This window comes from Salmo salar, chromosome 25 (assembly GCF_965601325.2).
Source record: "Salmo salar chromosome 25, fSalSal1, whole genome shotgun sequence".
Classification (NCBI taxonomy): domain Eukaryota; kingdom Metazoa; phylum Chordata; class Actinopteri; order Salmoniformes; family Salmonidae; genus Salmo; species Salmo salar.
Window position 1 is genome coordinate 15,431,824 of NC_138315.1, and position 17,525 is coordinate 15,449,348.

Below are 17,525 nucleotides of genomic sequence, written 5' to 3' on the forward strand. Positions count from 1 at the left end.
TAGTTGTTGTGGAATTGTTAGATTACTTGTTAGATATTGCTGCACTGTCGGAACTGGAAGCACAAGCATTTCCCTACACTTGCATTAACATCTGCTAACTATGTGTATATGACAAATAACCTTTGATTTGATTTGACATTGCCATAGGTTACTTTTGAGTTTCAGTGGCATGTCCCTTTATCACAACTTTGAAGTGTGCCCTCAAGAACTACACTTACGAGAATGCTGCAGTGCATTTCTGAAACCTGCAAGACTGCTGCTGGCAGTGTTATGGAGCCAGATAGCTGCCAAAAGGTTGAACGTACATATCATTAGGATCGTAAGAAAATCGATACGGAAATTGTTAAGATCGTAAGAAAAGCCATGCTTGAAACATGAAATGTAACCGTTAAATTAGATCTGTAAATGTACAAACCCTATGTTACGACTATGAATGAACATTTACACGTTCAATTCTTACTTTACGTCTCCCTTTACTCGGTTACAGATCTTTGTAATATATATAAACTTTTGTCAGGATGTGGCATCTGCAAAGGACATGAACCGAACGTAGCTAGCTAAAGTTAGCTAGTCAATCAAGCAACTCTAGCCCAGACATTAGAGTTGCTTTGCAGCTCCCGGTTTCATTTCCAAAATAAAAGTCTAGAGCTTTTTTTACAATGGCATTCGATATCGACATTATACCAGTAGATGGCGTAGTATAGGCTTGGGCCTTCAGCAAATGACTTGTGTGAGAATGATACGATAAAGACACAGAAGAGCCTTGTCTAGAATAACCAACCTCCTGACCTGCAAAATAGAAAGTAAATATGATTTATGCTAGGCCTATACCACTATCTAAATATGCCTTGCTGTTGTTTTATTGGCACGTGGGGCTACTGTGGTGATCATCTAACCTAATGAATCACACTTTTTGCAGTATTTGGGAGCACGGACTGAAGGCCTTATATTAGGCATTTTGACTGTTGGATTTGCAAATTCCACTCTGTATGTAGACTTGTTATATCCATTTGCATTGCACAACCCCATCACGCAGAGGCTATATCCATATCAACAAATGAGACAAAACAACATTTTGATTAAGTGTTGGCTCTAACCTCTCCTGAGCGAAATAGCCAAGGGGTCCCAAATGGTCAAGACTATCTATAGCCTATTCTTACTGCCAGATCTGTTTTCCCTATTAGCCACTGCATGTGCTTCTCAACTATTTTGTTGAAAATGTATTTAGAGGCTATATTTAGAGGCCTGTGAGCTAGGGACTCTTTTTAAGGGGAGGCCTATAATAAAAACAGTTAATAAACACAAATCAAGTTCTAAAAGTATTCCGCAAGACACCAGTACTCAAAATGATAGCCTAAATTGCAATGCCTACAAGTTGAAGGCCTATTTTTTTAATTTGGATACGTCAAAATTAAACATGGAATTATTAAAGTGATAGGCTAAAGAACTTTGTAGAATTTACATAATTTTGAATACACACATGGATTTCAATAAACAAATGGATAAGACAGTTCTATTCTCCTATTGCAACTCAGACAAATGACAAAATTGGATGACATACTGACTGACTGAACTGAGTGAAGGATGAATTAAATGTTCAAATATGTTGGAATGATGAGTTCCATGCATCATGCCGGCTCTGCACTTTAGTTGGTTGGTAGGCAAATAGGCCTGCATTAGGGTATAATGACTCTATGGCTTCATGCCTCCAGAAGGGCGTTGTGCTGTGGTGCTGCATGGAGATCACAAGCTCTTCAACTGGGCAGTAGTGTTGCAATGGAGGGAATAGCCTATATGGAGACTACCTAAGACCACTGCAACAGAATTATTGTAAAGTGTGGGAAGACGCTTATGCCAGACTTAGCCTACGTTTAACCTCTCCCTTGTTCAAATCAAAATCCATATGTTCATGACCCGATTCATATAAATCATGTCAAATGATTTTAAATTCATATTAACCCCTCCTACAGAATAAGTTTTGGTCAGATTTTGAGTGATGAAATACATTTCTAAATATTCTATAACAAATTATTTTGAGTGGCATAGACTCCCGTGGTCATACATAACTCATAGATTCACCAAATATCTATTATAATTCTATGTTTCATGGGAATGTCCATGTCACCCAGAGATATGTCCATGCTGTAGAGAAACAACTAGCGAACTGAAACTTCCCTGTTGTAGGTATAATACAGCTAGTGCTATCTACACTGGCACTGGCAAACACATCCATTACATTCGCTTGCTAAATGTGAAGTAAATTCAACTGAGAAGTAATAGAGAATGGAGACTTTTAACTTGAAAATGGGCAGGATACCTCTTTCCGGTTTCCCTGACTTCTGTTTTTTTATAATATGTTATGCTTGTTCGAGTAGCACTCCTCAATGGCTGTTTGGTGGATGTTTTTGTTGGTGAGATGAAACTGCCAAAACTCTGAAAGGTATTATTGTATGTCAGAATTGCAACACAAGATTTGTTCAAGCCTAAAATGTTAGTCCGTAATCGTAACATGGTGTTTGTATGTTCACAGATGAACTTTCACATTTATGTTTCCTGTTTCATGCATTCATTTAGGTATGGATTTTCTTAAGATCCTAACGATATGTACGTTCAACCTTTTGGCAGCTATCTGGCTCGGGTGAAAATGTATTGGTTGCGGGTTTTTGGGCTATTTCTAAGTTGCACCGCGGCTGCCAAGGCATTTCTCTTTAAAATATGTATATTTCACGGTGACCTGCTCTTGACTATCAGGCAATGAGACGGGTTGTTGCTGAGTGAGTGAGTTGTGGGGAGAGCCGGAAGGGTGTTTATGTTGAGAGAGCACTACAATTATTGGCTGAGTCACATGAGCGAGAGAGTAGCACACGCGCACGTTGTGACATTTAAAAAAAATTGTTTTACCAGTTGTAGGTCGGCTATTTAGATTGTCATTATGGAGACACCTATTTCCAAACCTTTTCTATAAAACAACATACTCTAGAACTGATGCACATCAATAAATAATGGAGACAAACACTGGAAAATGACTTTGGGCGCACTACAGCGCCCCAGCTAGCAAGGAGGAATTGGCCCAGAAGCGGCCCTCTTCGGGGGGCGGAACTGATTGAATCGGCCAGAATCGGGTGTCGGACGGCCCGGAATCAAAATGAAGGACTGCCCAGAATCGGCCCAAGTACATCGGCCCGTTTCCATCTCCCGGAATTCACCCGACTTTGCCGGCATCTTACCAGAATCCCCCCAGAAGCGGCCCAATGCAATTTTAAATAAATGTATACAAAATTACCCAATTAGTAATTTTAAATATTGCAATTATACATTTTATACATACAAATTATACCCATCCACAATTAATGAAAAAAATTACCCCCTTTTCGTCATATCCAATTGTCTTGTCTCATCGCTGCAACTCCCGTACGGCCTCGGGAGAGGCGAAGGTCGAGAGCAGTGCGTCCCCCCAAAACACAACCCAACCAAGCCGCACTGCTTCTTGACACAATGCATGCTTAACCCGGAAGCCAACTGCACCAATGTGTCGGAGGAAACACTGTACACTTGGTGACCGTGTCAGTGTGCATGCACCTGGCCCGCCACAGGAGTTGCTACAGCGCGATGGGACAAGGACATCCCGGCCGGCCAAATCCTCCCCTAACCCGGACGACGCTGGGCCAATTGTGCATCGCCTCATGGGTCTCCCGGTCACGGGCGGCATCGAACCAGCATCTGTAGCAATGCAGTTTGCACTGCGATGCAGTGTCATAGACCACTGCGCCACCCAGGAGGCCCCATCCACAACGTTTTTAAAGCTTATCAGTTTGCACAAAGTATCAAAATACTAAAATACTACTTGAACAGCACTCTTAAAGAATTTTATTTAAATGTTAATTTTATTTTTTGATCACAGAAACAATGAGAAAATATGGAAAAATAAAGAAATAACGAAATGTTAGTTATATAAAGCAGCCTGTGTAATCATCTGCCAGAGAGTAGCCACAATTGGCCCGAGCCCCAAGGAATACAATTTGAGAAAAGGGAAAAAGATAAGTCACTATGACTAGACATGAATTGCCGGACAAGTGGTCCGCCGGAATTAAGACCCTTAGCAAGGACGTTAACAATCAAATTACTCCCGCTCTTACTCAAGACCCCGTCCAGGGCCCACTCGATCAAAGAACAGGCCCACAGGCTTTGTCTATAGACTGATACAAATGTTGCGAAGTGAAAGGTCAATAACATCGCAATAGCCAATTCCACTCAAACCCTGATTAGTCGATCTGTCTTCACCATGAACACAAATGACACATCACGTAGTTGCGAACAACCACTCCACTTTGTGGAGAATATGACCACAGAACGCAACTCAAACAGCCCATACCTGGAAACAGTCCTGGAGGACTGCTAAACCTGTGATGCGCTAATTGATTCGAGCTCAACAATGTCGCTCATCTCTCAAACGTTGTTCAATGATCTCAAAAGGGCTTTGAAGCCAGCTAAATGTTGGTTAAAAACGGAACGATGCGACACTACACTTCGAGGTTTCACTCAGACTACCTTGCCTCTCACATTGAGACTCATGCTAAAACTACACATCCAGGACTTTTCGCTTGTTCACCCTGTGTATGTTACCAGCCTCGAATCTGAACCCCTGCTACTTGGAGCAGACTAGATGGATCAGTTACTCCCACTAATGGATTGGAAAACCAACCAAGTATGGTCACAGGTCACAGTGCCTTCTCCACTGACCACACTGTTTTCTCCTAATGCTAGCTGCAACACAGTCATCCACGAAAGGTATCTGTCAACAGCACCCCTTCGGAAAAAGACGTTTTAAAACCTTGTGGTGCAGAATCTGACCCAAAGAGATATTACGATATCTCGTCACATTCAATCAGCAAACCTGATTGACCATTATTTTCATGATTTTTGAGCCGACAGTCTCTGTGAATGAGCAACTCTCTCCTCCTTGGAGTCGTGCAAAACTGTAGCTGATACTGTAGCCTTCGGACACTTCCGCAAGCACTGCTGCCATCTCAGGAATAAAAGCATCAACGTGCAGAATGTACTCTGCCCTCCTGCTGATACAGTGTCCACTTTGTGGGGGACTGAAACCCCTAACAATGACACTAACGGCGTCAGTCCCGCAACTGACCCTATGACTTCCACTGGTGAAACGCTCTGCGATATCGTAGAAAGATATCCTCATCTCAGTTCGCAGGTACTGGAACGGTTGCCACACGTGGATGCTGTGGTGAGGAACAAACCTTGACAGTCACTGGGTGTTTTGAAGCACAAACACCAGGAGATTTGGTTGAAAGGTTACAGCCAATCTAATAACGTGGCAGCTGACAACTGGTGCAAAGGGTTCCGACCTTTTCGTTTGTGCCTTGGACACCAACACCAACTGCTGGTGGGGAGGGTCCCGAGACACAAAGGGGGGGGACACTAGCCCAGACCCATGATGAGCCTCGTCGAGGCCGGTGGTGGGTTCGAGACTACGTGCAACACTATACAAGGCCGCCAGAGGAGGAAACAAATCTAGTTGTAAACTTCCCCATGAGATCAGAGAGGAGTGGACAGGCCCCTCGACGGGATAACCTTGTTACGCAAGGCCTTGCGTGACAGCAACGACCCCTGGAAAGCCATCTTACAGTGGAGGAACACACCCACCGAAAACATTGACAGCAGCCCAGCGCAACGCCTTCTGTCCAGACATGTGAAGACTACCATCCCCCGTAGCCAACAAGCTACTTGAGCCCTGCATCATGGTTGGCATCACAGAAAGCAGCTTGCTAAGTGCTTCTAAGACTGGAATGCTCGAGACCTACCAGAGCTGGAGGTGAAACGATAAGGATGAAACTGCTGCCGGGAGACCACACAGGACTTTGTAGGCTGGGCACTTTACTACAGAGAGTTGCACCATGTTCTTACCTGGTGGATGTCGGTGGCTCCCTCTCATCGCAACTGGGTGGATCTGTGCATAGCAGAGCAGACAAACCAGAACACTCCATACACTCACCTAGATGAGCTGGATCACAGTCCCAGGCCTAAGGGCAAGGGCTACAGAACTGAGACATGAGCCAACTGAGGGTGCGGCTTCTACCCCACCAAGCTCTCCAGCCGTGGCCCTAATCCTACCCCTGTCAGAGCCCATACTTACTCACTGGTGGGTCGGCTGTGTAAGCCACCAGACAGGCTTACTTTGTAAGCAAGGGACTGTGTTAACCTGTCCTCTGTTAAATACAACAGCAACAAAAAGAGGACGACGTCAACTGAAGTAAAAAGAAAATGTAATGTATTTTCATTTATGACTTGACTGTTAAGAACTTAATGTTGTGCTGTTACGTTAGCACTTTCTATTGAAAAGGATGATGCTACGGAGTTTAGTTGATAGGTAATTGACGAGCTGTGCTGTTCCCCTGACTACGTATGTAGGGACTTGTACAATACTTGAACATGGCTATTGAACTTGACATTTGTGTCTGTCTTTATTCTTTAATCTAACATATCATACAGAAACAGTAACCAGGAGCGGTAAGGTGTTGATATCTTGTATATATCAAAAGAGCAAAAGGAACGTGCATTGTGGCTCGCAAAATTATCAACGCATGAAGTGGACAGCTTTGATTGTCGGAGCAGGGCTACGTTGGACATTGACAATCAGGAGTAGTTGAATGCAAAATGTTGCAACTGTGTTGGGGATCACATTTCCGAATTCCCAGAGTGCCCTGTTAGAGTGAAAGAGGTTGAGGTGTCAAGGATCAGGGCTGTACAGCAAATCTTATATGTGGAGGCGGTGAAGAGAGTTCTGAATAAGATATTTTATATGTCAATCAAGTGTTCTGGATACACTTATTGTGAAGAAGGTGGATTTGTACCATTTATAGCCACAGTTATTAATTGTACTGGCCACATGTCCAAGAATTCCAGGAAGCTGGACATCATTATATCTGCAGCCGAGAAGTTTTTGGGCCTCCAAGACTTAACCGCAGAAGCACTGCAAGGACTACTGTCACCAGGAAATGTCCAACCATCACAGGATCCTTCTGGGCCTGTGTTGGGACCTGATTAAAACAAAAAAGCAGGCTGATTTAGTTTAATAGAAATGTCGTTATTGATAATTTGTATGGAATAAAAAATGATATATATAATAATAATTACCCCGCATTTTTTCCTTTTCGGATCTTTATTATCCACCAGTACAGTAGGTGGCGGAATGCACATGTAATTGTTGCAAAAGCTATTACACCAAAGAAGAAGGAGGGTTGGGGGGAACGCCTACTATGTGAAGTGCAGTAATTCAATTCGCCCTTGCCCTCCTAAACGATTCACATGTTTTTTTTTAACTTTGGCGAAGGGTAACGTCTACAAAACGCAGTCCACTTTGTTTGTTACAGATTCTAGTTTTGGAAACTGAAAACTGTATGGAGATCAAATGTTTCATCGTTGAGGAAATCTGAAGAATGCCGGCCAAAATCCACCTCGCTCTATCGTCTCCCACTGCTTACCGCTGGTTTTTCTCTCATCCCCATATTTGGTAGTGAGCGGAAACGCCAACCGGATGCTTCACATTTATACATCCGGTGAAATATAAGGCTCGTTCTATTTGTGATCACTGTATATCTGATGCTAAGGACACGTCGTTTTAGCAGTCGTGATAGTTAGTTATGCCTATTTAATTATCGTGTTGTAAAGGACGAGGTTTGTGTATACGTAGTATTTGGTTGTAAATGAATCATTGACATGGTTGGGAGTATCGAATACCGACGTGGATAACAGTTGAACTGCGGTTGCTTTGTTTTGGACACACTGGTGTTATTGTGTGGAGTGTTCCAGCCCCTGGGCATTGAGCGCCTCCTAGTGATGCCTCAGCTGAGAGGGAAAAATGTTGCAGCCTACCTAGACCTGAGATCGAGGGGCATTTTTGACGCTGGCACTTTGTCAAAACTCAACTTGAAGATTCTCAGGGGTATTGTCCTCCAGGTATGTGAAGTGCAATGTATTAAGTAATTGAATATATTAATTCCACAAAAATGAATCTGAGTAATGACTTATTAATTTACTCTAGGACAGCAAAGACTTCACCAAAGTCTGGACCAAGTCCTCAAAATCCACTATATTTTATGAGAGTGGGAGGATTTATTTTGAAAATTATCAGTGCTGCTTCAGTAGGTAATGTATATATTTTATTTTTAAACTACATTATGTGGCATTGTTATGTTTCATCACATGAGTACCGTTACTTCTTTTTAAAATGGAAAAAATATCATTTCCAGCCTTCCATCTGAGCCACAACTTCTGTATCAATTACCCAAGCGGTCCAAAGCGGAGAAGATTGAAGATGCATTGCTATGCCAGTGCCCTCTTGTAAGTGAATTAATATTTTCCATCTTAGCCAGTTCGCTGTTGCTATATAGAAATGTAACAGGTGTCAACAGCTTACAATTCCTAAGTGGTCAATAGATATCACTTCCAGTTTTTAGTTCTGTACATCTACAGCGTCAGCATCACTGTGGACTTATGGCCTATTGGACTATAGACTAGTGAATGGACTGTACTGTATTGCACTTTGCTTTTTGTATTTATAAAGTGCATGTTTTGTTGTCTATTATACCTACTTCTGAATTATTGCCCCCTTGGGGATGAATAAAGTTCATTAAATGTAATAGTAAATGAGTAGAAATGCTATAAACAGAGTGCTGTACTAGTGTTATCCTAATTAACCATCATTATGTTTACCCTCATAGGACAAAGGGTTGCCAACACCGTCAGATCAAAAACCTAGCCTCTTGGCCCTGACTAGCAATAATTGTCTGTATCGCTTCTCAGCTGTGACAGGACAACAATTGGAGAAAGTTTACTTGTCCCCACATCACAAGTTCAGGTAATTGGCAGTTGAATGTGATTTAATTACAATTAAAATGTCTTCCACAAATCATGAACCCAACAGATCTCTTTTTATTATTATTGTGGAGCTGGGGTTCCTCTTGTTGTAGGTAACCGCTGATTTTACTTAACATGACACACTTTTTTTCTATTTCAGATACCTTGGCTGGGATGTATCGCAGGAGACATTTTATGTCAAGTCCATTCAGAATAAAGTGACATCTTCAGCAAGACAGGTGTGGTTTCCACGAGTCTGATATGCCCATTCATCTTATAATTTGCCTTTGTAAAGTAGAACCATTCCATGTAGTTTCTCTTTGTGACTGGTGAAATCTGAGAAGTATTCACTTATTTCCGATCCTGACTCTCACAGGCAGGTTTCAACCAAAACACCTTGCTGTACCTCGCCGTGTTCCGTGTTTTCCCCCTGCAACTTGTGGGCGTTCTGGAGATCAACAAAAGTGTATGCAACATTTTGTTTCTTAAGGTTTCTTTAAGTCATGTATTTTTGTAATGCCACTTATCTGTTGTACGGTGTATTCGGGAAAGTATTCAGACCCCTTCCCTTTTTAAAAATGTTGTTACATTACAGCCTTATTCTAAAATTGATGAAATAACTACAAATCCTCATCAATCTACACCCAATACCCCTTAACGACAAAGCAAAAACAGGTTTGTAGAATTTTTTGCAAATGTATTAAAAACAGAAATACCTTATTTACATAAGTATTCAGACCCTTTGCTATGAGACTTGAAATTGAGCTCCGGTGCATCCTGTTTCCATTAATCATCCTTGAGATGTTTCTACAACTTGATTGAAGTCCACCTATGGTACATTCAATTGATTGGACATGATTTGGAAAGGCACATAGCTGTCTATATATTTGTATTTTATTTAACGAGATAAGTCAGTTAAGAACAAATTCTTATTTACATTGACGGCCTATATAAGGTCCCACAGTTGTTTTTTTCTCTGACATGCACTGTCAAGCCATGAGGTCGAAGGAATTGGCCGTAGAGCTCAGAAACAGGATTGTGTCGAGGCACAGATCTGGGGAAGGGTACTAAACAATTTGTACAGCATTGAAGGTCCCCAAGAACACAGTGGTCTCCATCATTCTTAAATGGAAGAAGTTTGGAACCACCAAGACTCTTCCTAGAGCTGGCCGCTCGGCCAAACTGAGCAAGCGGGGGAGAAGGGCCTTGCTCAGGGAGGTAACCAAGAACCCGATGGTCACTCTGACAGAGCTCCAGAGTTCCTCTGTGGGGATGGGAGAACCTTCCAGAAGGACAACCATCTCTGCAGCACTCCACCAATCAGTGAAGAGTGGCCAAACGTAGAAGTTAAAGGCACATGACAGCCTGCTTGGAGTTTTCCAAAAGGCACCTAAAGGACTCTCAGACCATGATAAATAAGATTTTCTGGTCTGATGAAACCAAGATTGAACTCTTTGGCCGGAATGCCAAGCGTCACGTCTGGAGGGAACCTAGCACCATCCCTATGGTGAAGCATGGTGGTGGCAGAATCATGCTGTGGGGATGTTTTTCATTGGCAGGGACTGGGAGACTAGTCATTATCGAGGGGAAAGATGAATGGAGGAAAGTACAGAGAGGTCGTTGATGAAAACCTGCTTCAGAGCACTCAGGACTTCAGGCTGGGGTGAAGGTTCACCTTCCAACAGGACAACGACCCTAAGCACACAGCTAAGACAATGCAGGAGTGGCTTCGGGACAAGTCTCTGAATGTCCTTGAGTGGCCCAGGCAGAGCCCGGAATTGAACCCGACGCTCCCCATCCAACCTGACAGGGCTTTAGAGGATCTGCAGAGAAGAATGGGAGAAACTCCCCAAATACAGGTGTGCCAAGCTTGTAGCGTCATACCCAAGAAGACTTGAGGCTGTAATCGCTGCCAAAGGTTCTTCAACAAAGTACTGAGTAATGGGTCTGAATAATTGTGTAAATGTGATATTTCAGTTTTTATTTATACATGTCCCAAAACCTGTTTTTGGGTTGTCATTATGGGGAATTGTGTGTAGATTGATGAGGAGGGGACTAGTTAAAACATTTTAGAATAATTTGTAATGTAATGTAACAAAATGTGGAAAAAGGGAAGGGGTCTGAATACTTTCCGAATGCACTGTATGTCTCTGTCATTTCAGATATTTGGAAGCACTGTCATTGATGTAGTTCTGTCCCAAGGGGTCCTTGCAGTTTCTCACAGTACCAAGACTGTGAAACTCTATAGCTTTGAAGACATTCTGAATAAGGTGTGAGTTTATGATTAACAATAACATTTTGTTTTAATGCATGCTTCTTAAAATGTTCTGATTGTCTACATACTATACTGTATGTTCCATTATTTCTAAAAAAACATTTATTGATTGTTCTTTCTTCTTTGCCAGTACATAAGAACGGAATTGGTTCTTGGGGAGCCGTGTCATTCAGAAGGCGGTAAAACTGTGGGAGAAGCTCCATTTGGCATTCCAGTGAATATCCACATCAACGGTAGGTGATTGTTTATCTGTCTATCCATCTTTCTGTCCCTCAGATTTTCCAACCATTCATTTGTCTCCATCTGCAGAAGTGCCTCAGGGGACCCTTAGTGAATTTTTTTTTTTTTCTCTCGTAATTTTTCCGCAGAATGCCCCCCAGTGCTGTTTGAGGTGTCATGCTTCGATAATGGAGTACAGATCGGAGGCCACCCATGGCACTATATCTTCACCCTACCCCATAAGAAACACCAGGGGTCGTACCGCATCTGCTCTCTCAAGGATAACACCCTGGTAATATACTTGTACATATCTATCTTTATGCACTACGCATCGAATGGGTCGCAAATAAGTCTCCGGAATTGTGAGACTATTTAAGCATATTAAGTATCCTGCTGCTAGTGTGCCAGAGCCATTTGAGCATGTCAGTTTCAGAGCACTACAGATGTCTTTGAGAGGCATTTGTCTTTAACTGACACAACAAACGTATTACTCAAACACAAATTATCCAAAAAAAGGATGTTTAGATGGCTCAGCTGGTTGGAGCATGGTGCTAGCAGCACCAATGTTGTTGAGTCAATTTATGTGTGGCTCACAAATATTTTGGGTACTAAGTTGCTTTAAATGAAAGCTTCTGCTAAGTAATTATCCAGTTAAGGTCCAAAGTGTTCTGTAGTTGTCATACCCAGTGTCAATATCTGTAATATTCCCACTGTACGCATTTCTAAATAGGCAAAGCATGGAATACAAGACATGAAGTGCTGTTCTCTGGAGTCTGACTGGATCTACTTCCACCCTGATGACTCAGGAAGAATCATCCATGTTGGACCTAGCACCATAAAGTGAGTTTAAACCCCCCCCCCCCCCCCAACAAAGTTGTCCACAAGACCATGCTTTACACTGCAGCTTTATGGTATTTAGGTCAGTGCTATTCATCAGTCAGATTTCACACAGTGACGTTTCTCTTCTGCCTTTACTGAATATTGAATACTTTCCCCCAGTGTGCTGAAAATTCTGAGTGAACTGGAGAGTGATGCACAGTTCGATATAGTGAAGGAGTTTTCCATCACAGCTCACCGAGACGATGTGAGTTAACATAGTGTTTTGGCACCTTTTTAACCATGGGTCATAATACATTTTAAATTAGATATATTTTCTCCATCATTATGATAGAAGGGTGAAAATTGCTGCTTTTCCTGTGATGGATTCATAAAACTTCTCGTCTTCTATCCACCATAGGCTGCCTCCCATATCAATGTCACTTCCTCAGGCCGCACAGTGAAGAGAAGATTTTATCAGCTGGATGATGACCCAGACCGAGAGGTAGATTCTAAAGGATTAGGCTTAGACTGTATCCTGACTAAATTACTTTTACTGACATTTCAGTGGCATTCCATATAGGCATATTGGTTATTGCCGGTGAGTGTTTTCGTTGATGCCTCTTGCAACATGCTACTTCATAGACATTCCGGATGGTGGAGTATGAGGATGAGCTTGACCTTCTGGCTGTTGTGGAGGTGACCCACAGGGAGGATGAGGGGAAGGCCCACGTCAGACTCCATGACAACAACACTGGAGCGTTACTGAAGAGGGTTCCACTTGTGGAGTCATGGGATGTGGTTAGTGCTTTATAATATTGTGTAAATGTAGCCTGGTCCGCCATCCTGACCGCTGCACTCTCATTTTGTTTAAACAGAATGTAAGCTTGCAAGATCACAATGGTCGAACGAGGCTAGTGTAAAGGACGAAAATGTGAGAAATCTCTCCTTTTCCAAGTCATTTATTCATGTATTGTCTTTTCTTGTTTCAGACTTACAGCCACGAGCTGTTCTTTGACAGAGATACAATTGTTCATATTGAACAGACGAAGAATAATAACTTCTGCTGCCATGTCTACAAAATCAGTCGTGGACAAGCAGATGAGTGAAGTTGAGACATTCCTTCCAATTGCTAATGATGTTATTCAAAAAGATTCCTCAAGTAAATAGCCCCGTTGAATGTGTTTTTCTAGTTTATTTTTTACACTTTCTTTCCCAATAAGGACTACATGTTGTCATTCTGTTATTTTGAAGATGTCGTTGGTCCTCTAATAAAGTGTCTGAAATAGTTATTCCAATACAACTGTTGGCTAACAGGGCTACTTCTGTGTTTTTATCTTTAGGACATATGAATTAATTCCCAAAATGTCTAAATTAACTGATAAAAATAGTTGTACATGTTTGATCATCTAAGAAGAGCTGTGAATTTAGGATTTAAGAGCTGTGAATTTAATATCTAAGAAGAGCTGTGAACATTTCCGCCACCCAAAAATAAATGTCAAGATGCATGGAAGTCAAACATTTTATATACTCAAAATTGAGGATATGTTTCTTCTTTGCATAGATCAGCAGAGCAAGGCCGCTGGCAAATGTGTGGCAAGCTGAAATTTGCCCCAGCACTTTTGATTCGGCTTTATAAAAAATATTGACACAAAGCATTGAAAAGAGGGACAAAGTATTGTTCTTAAGACTGATTTGCCTCATGATTTGTCAACTCGTGCACAATTCATCTGTGCTTTAGTCTGATCAACTGTAGCCTAACCACAGCTGCAGGTAGCCTAGAGAAGCCTATGCGCTCTGATCCCCTCTGGCCAGGGGAAACGAAGCGGTAACGTCATGTGTTTACAGCCTAAGCTATGTATTTATAGTCTAAAATAGGCCCATTTATTTGTTTGACTTCAGGTGGCTAGGCTAGACCTTTTCTATCCAAAATGATTGACTGGAATTAACACAATAGCGAAGACATACGGTGTGAGTAACTCTAATTACAGATGCAAAGGCATACATAATGCAACCCTGCATGAAGCAAGCTCAGCCCTGTTTGTTATATTGTCTAATCGCAGTTTGTGTAAATAAGTCCTCCCTAGGGCCAGGAGTTTTTAATAACGTATGACCTGATTTACAACAAATCTGGTCCCGTAACAGCCCATATAAAACCGTTTTAAGAGCTGATTTTACTTTATTACTATATTTGGTTTTATTTTTAACAACTTGCACTGCCACCCTTTTTGTATTCTTTCGGGCATGGATTAAATTAAGTATATTATTTTTGCATCTTGGCCTCCTTGGGTTATTCCTTTTCATAGTTTGTGTGCAAGTACCTTTTGAACTCTGTCATACACTGGTCTACAACTAGGGGCAAGAGTTTTACCTGGTTAGGTAAACCCTCCAGATCAGGAAAACAATCCCACCCCCCCACCACAACCACTGGCTTTGGGACCTGTGGTGCCACCTCTGAAATCACCACACAATGCTCCAAATGAAGAAGCATATCCTATGATTATGGTCTATCTCAACATTTCGACTTAGTATCTAGAAATGTTTACTTGCATATCTCGTAATTTCGAATACATATCTCAACATTTTGACTTGCATACCATGAAAGTTTGAGTTAATATCGACATAAAAAATATTTTAAGAAATGGTGGCGGGAATGGGCTGGCGCTTTTGTAACAACCTGCGGTTACAAAACTGGTAGTTAAAAACATTCAGACCTTCTGTTATGAAGAAGAGTCATGACCCATCCCCCCTGAGTAACCTCTTGAAATTCCTCTAGTCCAGTGTTGGAGTGCGTTCGTCGGAGATGGCGATGGAGAATTTCAAGCAGTTCCTGTTCGCTCTGTCGGCCGCTGTATCCGTTGGTTTTGTGTCGACAATTTTTGTTTTGAGATGGGTATTCTACTTCAAGGAAGGTTTAGCATGGGATGGAGAATTTGCGGAATTCAATTGGCACCCTGTTTTAATGGTTACCGGGTTCATTTTTATGCAGGGAATTGGTGAGAAGTTTGTTTTTCTCTCTTCTGTACATACATAATTCAGTCAAATCTGAAGCGATGGAGGTCTGTCAATACATTAAAATGTTACGTTATTTCAACAAGCAGTGAAGTTTGGGAATGAATCAATCTTGGAACAGATTAGTCTGTTTTGCAAGGCTGTAACGTCAGGGGCTACTGTTATTGAACGAAATATACATTATTAAACGTGTCAATGTTTAGTAGAAATAGCCTGTTATCGACTTTTTTGCAGACAAACGTTAGGTGCACTATTGTAATTTGTTACCTTGATGCATTTCGGAGTAAAGTTACTGACAGAGTAGCCCAAAACAATAGCACCCTTTGATAATTTACAAAAGTACATTCCAGACTCATTTGCATTATTTCACGTGAAGTACCTCCTTTAGTGTAGGCTAATTAACTTGAATGACACAGCAACTTTGATTGGTATGCACTTACATTAGTTAAATAGAAGTATACCTCATAGCGATTCTGTCAAAACAGGATGTTGCAACATCTGGTATTTATAGCAGGAATTGCTCATCCTTGAGGGTGTATTATTCCCATTCAATTACTGTGAAGTGAATGCATTTTCATGATTAATAAGTTGAATAAGTGTTTTTTTTCTTCTTCTGTTTCAGCCATTGTGGTGTATAGGTTGCCATGGACCTGGAAGTGCAGCAAGTTAATGATGAAGTTTATTCATGCCAGCTTAAACATATTGGCCTTCATTTTCGCTGTCATATCTCTGGTAGCAGTATTTGACTTCCACAATGCACAAAACATCCCCAACATGTATAGCCTGCACAGCTGGGTGGGGCTAGCAGCGGTGATACTATATTCACTACAGGTAAGCACACCTCAAATATATAATATAGCCAGTGCTTGACTTGGACTGAAATAGGTTATGGTACTCATTTTGTGTGCCGGTACTGTTTATATTTATGGGCGGGAGCTCAACAATACTTTTGAGCTAATATTTTAGAAGAGGAACAGGAGCTCAAGCAGTAGAACATTTGAGGTGCCGGTACTCTGCTCCGGTGAGCGCCTTCCCAAGTCATGCACTGAATGTGGGCTAGTATTACGCTATAGAACTGTCCATAATGATTGCTTCATAATATCTATTACATTGTTATAAAGCTTTGTCATAAAGCATTATTCATATTTTCCCCCCTACCACATAACTAGAGTTCTATGCATGGATGCTTATAAAGACTGTTTATGAAGTGCATTTTATGGCACAGTAGGTATACCACATGCCATTCTTTATTACAATGCTTGACAGAGTTTCCTGATCTTTCCTCTTTTACTGAGCAGCTTGTTCTGGGAGTGTGTATATACTTGATACCCATCACCCCGATATACCTGAGAGCAGCATTTATGCCCCTGCACGTCTACAGTGGCCTGTTCATCTTTGCCAGTGTCATAACCACAGCACTCATGGGCATCACAGAGAAGCTCATTTTTGGCCTGTAAGTATTACAAGGCAGGAAATCAGAGAAATATAGTAAACTTGGGTACTTAGAGACCTCATTTCGTAAAATGGTATTACAGCTATAGGTAACTCTCTCTTCTTTGTCTCTCAGGAAATATCCCAAGTACAAGGACTCTCCCCCAGAGGCCAACTTTGTAAATGTGCTGGGAGTACTGATAGTAGTTTTTGGCGCAATAATTCTCTGGATCGTTACTCGCCCCTCTTGGAAACGCCCCAGTGAGCAGGTCCTACGCTCCCTGCCAACCTACGGGGATGGGTCAGCTGGCACCAAAATGGGCACTGCCCTGTCACAACAAACTGACCCGATTGACCCCGAAGGCAATGGAGATGCCAGGAGAAGGAGTGGTAAATTGGAGGACTCAGGACAGGTCAACTGAGTAACATGAAAACCAACTGCTGATTCTGTCTGTTTGTTGATGCTTTAAAAAGTTGCATGGATCTACTGTTCTGGCAGTCCCAAAGCAAATGTAAACCTTTGTAATAACCTTTGTTCCAAATAGCACCTTGAGGAATTGTTCCCAACCATTCCAGAATGTTGACCTTTAAGCATTTTATTTTATTTTGTAATTTTTTTACAAATAAATTACACAGCTCAATTTGATATCGTTGAATAATGATTTGATAAAGGATTAAACTAGCCTATTGAAGTATAGAAAAATAATAATCAAATACATATTCTTTACATTTGTATAGCTTTTATAACGAATACATACAGTATTCTTCAGTGTTTTTATTTTCATTTAAGGGAGGGATTACAGAACCAACACATCTTTAGGGAAGGGATGTGAGAGGTGAATCCATTATAATCCAATTATATCATGTAATATTACATACAGGCCTCCCTAAAGGC

General features: G+C 41.5%; 2 protein-coding genes across 4 annotated transcripts; both read left to right on the forward strand.

The window, feature by feature from the left end:
• The first annotated feature begins 2,363 nt into the window (after positions 1–2,363).
• On the forward strand, positions 2,364–14,461 carry dcaf17 (ddb1 and cul4 associated factor 17). Of its 2 annotated transcripts, XM_014173258.3 has the most exons (15): positions 2,364–2,440; positions 7,823–7,977; positions 8,063–8,166; positions 8,271–8,361; positions 8,742–8,878; positions 9,038–9,116; positions 9,254–9,343; positions 11,040–11,147; positions 11,283–11,385; positions 11,521–11,663; positions 12,102–12,211; positions 12,371–12,455; positions 12,609–12,692; positions 12,833–12,988; positions 13,180–14,461. In XM_014173258.3, exons 2-15 carry the CDS (start codon positions 7,858–7,860, stop codon positions 13,294–13,296), a joined length of 1,527 nt encoding a protein of 508 aa, XP_014028733.1. In that variant the 5' UTR covers positions 2,364–2,440; positions 7,823–7,857; the 3' UTR covers positions 13,297–14,461. The 2 variants fall into 2 exon arrangements, with proteins under 2 accessions (XP_014028733.1, XP_082825048.1); XM_082968922.1 differs by lacking the exon at positions 2,364–2,440 and having other exon boundaries at positions 2,448–7,977.
• Positions 13,190–17,271, forward strand: LOC106586222 (plasma membrane ascorbate-dependent reductase CYBRD1). 2 transcript variants are annotated; one of them, XM_082968923.1, is made up of 4 exons: positions 13,190–13,349; positions 15,822–16,030; positions 16,498–16,652; positions 16,767–17,271. In XM_082968923.1, exons 1-4 carry the CDS (start codon positions 13,259–13,261, stop codon positions 17,050–17,052), a joined length of 741 nt encoding a protein of 246 aa, XP_082825049.1. In that variant the 5' UTR covers positions 13,190–13,258; the 3' UTR covers positions 17,053–17,271. The 2 variants fall into 2 exon arrangements, with proteins under 2 accessions (XP_082825049.1, XP_014028734.3); XM_014173259.3 differs by lacking the exon at positions 13,190–13,349 and adding an exon at positions 14,805–15,183.
• The last annotated feature ends 254 nt before the right edge of the window (positions 17,272–17,525 follow it).

Coding starts and splice junctions, on each gene's coding strand:
- dcaf17 (XM_014173258.3), top strand. CDS start 7,858: ATGCCTCAGCTGAGAGGGAAAAATGTTGCAGCCTACCTAGACCTGAGA. Junction 8,167..8,270: donor TATCAGTGCTGCTTCAGTAG/GTAATGTATATA, acceptor TATCATTTCCAG/CCTTCCATCTGAGCCACAAC. Junction 12,693..12,832: donor ATGATGACCCAGACCGAGAG/GTAGATTCTAAA, acceptor GCTACTTCATAG/ACATTCCGGATGGTGGAGTA.
- LOC106586222 (XM_014173259.3), top strand. CDS start 14,991: ATGGCGATGGAGAATTTCAAGCAGTTCCTGTTCGCTCTGTCGGCCGCT. Junction 15,184..15,821: donor CATTTTTATGCAGGGAATTG/GTGAGAAGTTTG, acceptor CTTCTGTTTCAG/CCATTGTGGTGTATAGGTTG. Junction 16,031..16,497: donor TGATACTATATTCACTACAG/GTAAGCACACCT, acceptor TTTACTGAGCAG/CTTGTTCTGGGAGTGTGTAT.